This window comes from Antennarius striatus, chromosome 3 (assembly GCF_040054535.1).
Source record: "Antennarius striatus isolate MH-2024 chromosome 3, ASM4005453v1, whole genome shotgun sequence".
Lineage (NCBI taxonomy): Eukaryota > Metazoa > Chordata > Actinopteri > Lophiiformes > Antennariidae > Antennarius > Antennarius striatus.
Window position 1 is genome coordinate 29,459,432 of NC_090778.1, and position 5,569 is coordinate 29,465,000.

General features: G+C 56.6%; 1 protein-coding gene across 2 annotated transcripts in view; it reads right to left on the reverse strand.

The window, feature by feature from the left end:
• Positions 1-701: 701 nt before the first annotated feature.
• Positions 702-5,569, reverse strand: part of rorb (RAR-related orphan receptor B) — a 22,195-nt gene continuing 17,327 nt past the window's right edge. For both annotated transcript variants that reach the window (XM_068311903.1, XM_068311901.1), the window contains exons 3-10: positions 5,129-5,270; positions 4,589-5,029; positions 3,532-3,653; positions 3,164-3,296; positions 2,972-3,079; positions 2,772-2,882; positions 2,569-2,681; positions 702-2,459 (exon numbers count right to left, since the gene is read on the reverse strand). In XM_068311903.1, the coding sequence (XP_068168004.1) occupies positions 2,295-2,459; positions 2,569-2,681; positions 2,772-2,882; positions 2,972-3,079; positions 3,164-3,296; positions 3,532-3,653; positions 4,589-5,029; positions 5,129-5,270 (1,335 nt within the window). In that variant the 3' untranslated portion in view covers positions 702-2,294. The remainder of the gene's footprint in view (positions 2,460-2,568; positions 2,682-2,771; positions 2,883-2,971; positions 3,080-3,163; positions 3,297-3,531; positions 3,654-4,588; positions 5,030-5,128; positions 5,271-5,569) is intronic.

Here is a 5,569-nt window from a genome sequence, read left to right on the forward strand (position 1 = left end):
ACAGACCCCCCCAGCACCCCCCACCCCCCGTACCCCCCTTCACAGTCTAGAAAGAGAAATAAAAGCATCTCAAAGAGCTGGAGTTCACCCCCCCGACCGGCAGCTTCCTGCGTAACACGAGGTGAACTGCTTCACACACACACACACACACACACTCACACACACACTCACACACACACACACACACACACACACACACACACACACACACACACACACACACTTATCAAAGCCTTGTCTGGGCAGATTCGCTGCGTTTGGCGACATTTTTATCCTAAAAAGTTTAAAAGTTTCTGTTTAAAGTTTCCAAAAATATGAACCCTCCTTTAGAAAAAGAGCTCCTCCCTGAGAGACGCGAGTGCTGCGTCGCCATGACGACCACGTGATTGTCTGAAAGTCAGTGAGGGGCCTCCACCTGGGGTGGGGTCAGGGGTCACAGGAAGGACCTGGGGTCAGGGGTCACAGGAAGGACCTGGGGTCAGGGGTCACAGGAAGGACTTGGGGTCAGGGGTCACAGGAAGGACCTGAGATCTGGGGTCAGTTGGGGTCTGATGTTTGGCGCTCAAGCTAAGAGTGAGCTGGACGGGGGTTCAGGTGATGGGGGGTCAGGTGATGGGGGGGTCAGGTGATGGGGGGTCAGGTGATGGGGGGGTCAGGTGATGGGGGGGTCAGGTGATGGGGGTTCAGGTGATGGGGGTTCAGGTGATGGGGGTTCAGGTGATGGGAGTCAGGTGATGGGGGTCAGGTGATGGGGGGGTCAGGTGATGGGGGGTCAGGTCTTTTTGATGTGTCATGCAGGTTAAAGCCCCCTTACACTGACCTCCGGGTTTAGTGCACAGCCCTGGATCAGGGCCGAGGGTCAGGGGTCATAGCCCTGGATCAGGGCCTGTTGGTCCTGGAGGTCAGAGGTCAGGAAGGCGGTCTCATCTGCAGACGTCCCACTCGGTGGAACCGTCTGGTAACCGTAGTGACGACATTTTGTGCTTTTGGGATGCGAGGATTAGCTTGTTTTGGTCCGAGCTCATCACATAGAGCCCTCAGTGGCTACATGCTAATCCGCTAACGCCCTGGAAACCAGTGATGCTACTCAGTGGCTACATGCTAATCCGCTAACGCCCTGGAAACCAGTGATGCTACTCAGTGGCTACATGCTAATCAGCATAATGCTAACATTGAAGCAACAATAAGTGCTGAGTGATAAAACAAAGTGATTGTCCTCACTGTTAGTCTGTGACCCCCCAGGATGTCGCTATTAACACTCTGCTGGAATGGGAGGTTAGGGTTAGGGTTAGGGTTAGGGTTGGGGGGGTTGGGGCTGGGGGGGGCTGTAGTGCATTTTGCTGCTACCCCGTTCTGAACAGCTGACGGCGGGGGGGGGTTAAAGGTTGTTGCTCCTCATTTTCAGTCTGGACTGATGGAATCCATGGCTGGATTGTGCAAACAGTGATTGGGGGTGGGAGTTGGCGGGGGGGGTCCTAGTGTCTGATTGGTCCTCTGGTTGATTGTTCTAAGCTGTGTTTTATTGCAGGACGGCGCGTCGGTTTAACATAGAATCTGTTAGTAAACCCCCCCTAACGGGAGGCTCTCCTTAAATCCTCTTTAGTTCTAGAAGGTTCACCAGAAGGATGAGGACCTCCTGAACATATGAACAAACCAGACAAGGCTTCTGTACATCAACGACACGCCCAGGTTCACCAGCAGACCTTCACCAGAACGTCTGGAGTCTGGACACCAGAAACTATCAGGAGTAAAAACCGTGAAGTTAAATTAACCAGTCCCCTGGAGCAGGAGAACATCTCTGCTCCAGCTCCATCAGCTCCGTCAGCTCCGTCAGCTCCGTCAGCTCCGTCAGCTCCATCAGCTCCATCAGCTCCATCAGCTCCGTCAGCTCCATCAGCTCCGTCAGCTCCGTCAGCTCCGTCCATCAGCTCCGTCAGCTCCGTCAGCTCCGTCAGCTCCATCAGCTCCATCAGCTCCATCAGCTCCATCAGCTCCGTCAGCTCCGTCCATCAGCTTCCTCCAGCTTTAGAGCAGATGGACACGCCCAGCTTTCCTGATTGGTTGTTGTTGAGCGTCTGTACATTTCTAGTCAGCTGCGTTGAACCGGGGGGTGGCGGTGGGACGTGGCTGGGGGGTCGGACTCGTATGTACATTCTTCAGACCGTGTCGGTGAACAGGACGGGTGAGTGTTGGACATTCCTGGTGGTGTTGGCGCAGGCAGATGATTGGTCCGCCTGCAGCCACACCGATGGCTCCGCCCACCCGGACGCCGACGCCGTCTGCTGCGGTGATGGTCATTTGGGCATGGCCATGATGGAGTTGGGGTCGGGGTTGAACAGTTCCTTGTAGAGGGGGGGGAAGAGGACGCTGACGGTCTCGGGGTGCAGCTGCTGGAAGGTCTGCAGCTCCTCGGTGTGGAGGGTGCACAGCGCCGCCAGCGTGGGAATCCGCCCAATCAGCTGCCAGACAAGAGGAGGGGCGCGTGTCAGACCGGGGACGGACATTCTGGCCCTCTGGCCAGTGACTGACCTTCTGACCTGCTGGCCGTCGGGTCCAGGCTGGGCTTACCTTTGCCAGGGCGTCCTCGTCCAGGTGGTTCTTCTGCATGATGTGCTGCAGGGCGAAGTAGATCTTCTCCTGGAGCTTCTGGACTTTCCGAGGCTCCATCAGCCACGGCCGATCTGAACGGGAAGAAGGAGGTGAGTGTTTTCTCTTCCTGCCCCTGCGTGAGCCTGGCTTTGCCCCCGGCGGGGGCAGAACATTCCACTGACCTGTGGAGATGAGGACCGCCGCTGAGAACAGGGCAATCTCCTCCTCTGTGAGCTGCAGCGAACACAAACTCTTGGCAAAGTCGAAGACCGCCGTCACGAGTTCCTCACAGCCTGAGGGGGGAGCAGAGGAGCAGAATGGAGGTCACTGAGGTCGGCCCGGTCCTGCCTTCGTGGTCTTCACCTGAAGGTGGGGGTCTTACCGAGAGCTTTGAACATCTGCATGCCTCCATACTTCCCTTCGAAGAGCACGGTGTTGTTGAGGGGGTTGAACGCCCTGCACATTCGCACCAGAACCACCTCCAGACAGCCTGGAACCAGACACGGACTGAGGATCCTGGCACAAGGAGATGAGGAGGCTCCGCCCACCCATTGAGGTCCAAACGTCCACTCACCTGACTTGAGCAGGAGGATCTGGTCGTTTTGGCACAGTTCCATGAACCCTGAGATGCGCTTGGCGAACTCCACCACGTACTGGATGGCGTGGGTGATCTGGATGGCACACTGCTGCCACAGCAGGTCCCTGGGCTGGGGGCAATGTCACGGGGGTCAGGTCTACGTGAATGGAACCTGAGCCTGAACCTGAATCTGGACCTGAGCCTGAACCTGAATCTGAACCTGAGCCTGAACACGAACCTTAACCTGAACCCGAACCTGAATCTGAACCTGAATCTGAACCTGAATCTGAACCTGATCCTCCACCTCATCCTGAACCTTCACCTGAACCTGAACCTTTACCTGAGGACCCCCCACCCCCACTGACCTTGCTCTGGTACATCTTGACCTCCTCGTAGGAGTGCGTCTGCCAGGCCAGCTGCTGCAGCTCCTCGGAGGTGTACTGACAGGTCTCCAGGTGGGACTTGATGATGTTCTGGGCAATGCGGTCTGGAAGGCAGGACAGTTAGTCTCTGGGGGGTTCCTACAGGGTTCTGCCCAGACCCCCCTCGGCTTGATGCTCTTTGTTCAACATTTACAGGAAGAAGCTTCTACATCTGGTCTCATGGCTTCTGAATGAACACTGTGGTGGGTCAGGGTTAGGGGTCACGGGTTACGGTCAGGGGTTAGGGTCAGGGGTTAGGATTAAGGTTAGTGTTAGGGGTCAGGGGCTAGGGTCAGGGGCTAGGGTTAGTGTTAGGGGTTAAGGGTTAGGGTTTAGGGGTTAGAGGTTAGCATTAGCCTTAGGAGTTAGCGTTAGGGTCAGGGGTTAGCATTAGGGTTAAGGGTTAGGGTTAGGGGTTAGGGGTTAGGGTTAAGGGTTAGGGTTACGGGTTAGGGTTAAGGGGTTAGAGGTTAGCATTAGCCTTAGGGGTTAGCGTTAGGGTCAGGGGTTAGCATTAGGGTTAGGGGTTAGTGTTAGGGGTTAAGGGTTAGGGTTTAGGGGTTAGAGGTTAGCATTAGCCTTAGGAGTTAGCGTTAGGGTCAGGGGTTAGCATTAGGGTTAAGGGTTAGGGTTAGGGGTTAGGGGTTAGGGTTAAGGGTTAGGGTTACGGGTTAGGGTTAAGGGGTTAGAGGTTAGCATTAGCCTTAGGGGTTAGCGTTAGGGTCAGGGGTTAGCATTAGGGTTAGGGTTAAGGGTTAGGGGTTAGGGGTTAGGGTTAAGGGTTAGGGGTTAGGGTTAGGGGTCAGCGTTAGGGTTAGGGTGAAAGCCGTCCTGTGAATGTTGGGTCATGTCCTGTACCAGGACACCCTCCTGGCTGTAAACCTGTCTGATCTCAAATTATCTGGGACTCACGCGGCCCCCCCAGAACCAGTTCTTTGCTGGTGGATCAATGTGTTGGTGGTGTGTTGATGCTGATGATGGCGGTGGGGGCGGTCCTTACCCAGCTCCCCCAGGGTGACGCTGCTGGCCCCCAGCTGGGTGTCCTGGTAGCCCCCGTAGCTGAACAGGTTGGCCCCCGTCAGGTCGTAGCCCGGCTCCTGCTTGATGTGCTTCATGCCTGACATGTCCAAACCCGATTGGTCCGGAGACGGCTGGGTGGAGTCCATCCCATAATACCCCCCCGGCAGCCCGCCGCCGTTGCCGTGGCCCCCCTTGGGGAGCTCGATGACGTGGCCGTTGGCGTAGGTGCCCCCGATGTCGTGGTTGAGCGTGGACAGCCCATTGGTCAGGCTGGAGGAGTAGACGCGGGCCAGCGCCTCGGCCCCGCCCCCAGCCCCGCCCCCCTGCTGCTGCCGCTGCTCCTGCAGACGCGCCTGATGCTTCTGCACCTCGGCGTACAGGCTGTCCCGCTGCTTCTTCGACATGCGGCCGAACTTCACCGCTGGGGGGCAGAGAGAAGCCAGTGATGGGGGGGCCTCACACACACTGAGGGGGGGCTCACACTGATGGGGGGGCCCTCACACACACTGGGGGGGCTCACCGTCTCGGGACATCCCCAGCGCCAGACACTTCTGCAGGCGGCAGTGCTGGCAGCGGTTCCGGTTGGTCCGGTCGATGAGGCAGTTCCTCTGGCGGGGGCAGGAGTAGGAGGCATTATTCTGCTGACTGCGTCTGAAGAAACCCTGGGGGCAGGAGGATCGGTGTGTTAGTGGATCAGTGTGTTAGTGGATCAGTGTGTTAGTGGATCAGTGTGTTGGTGGATCAGTGTGTTAGTGGATCAGTGTGTTAGTGGATCAGTGTGTTGGTGGATCAGTGTGTAAGTGGATCAGTGTGTTAGTGGATCAGTGTGTTGGTGGATCAGTGTGTTGGTGGATCAGTGTGTTAGTGGATCAGTGTGTTAGTGGATCAGTGTGTTAGTGGATCAGTGTGTTAGTGGATCAGTGTGTTAGTGGATCAGTGTGTTAGTGGATCAGTGTGTTAG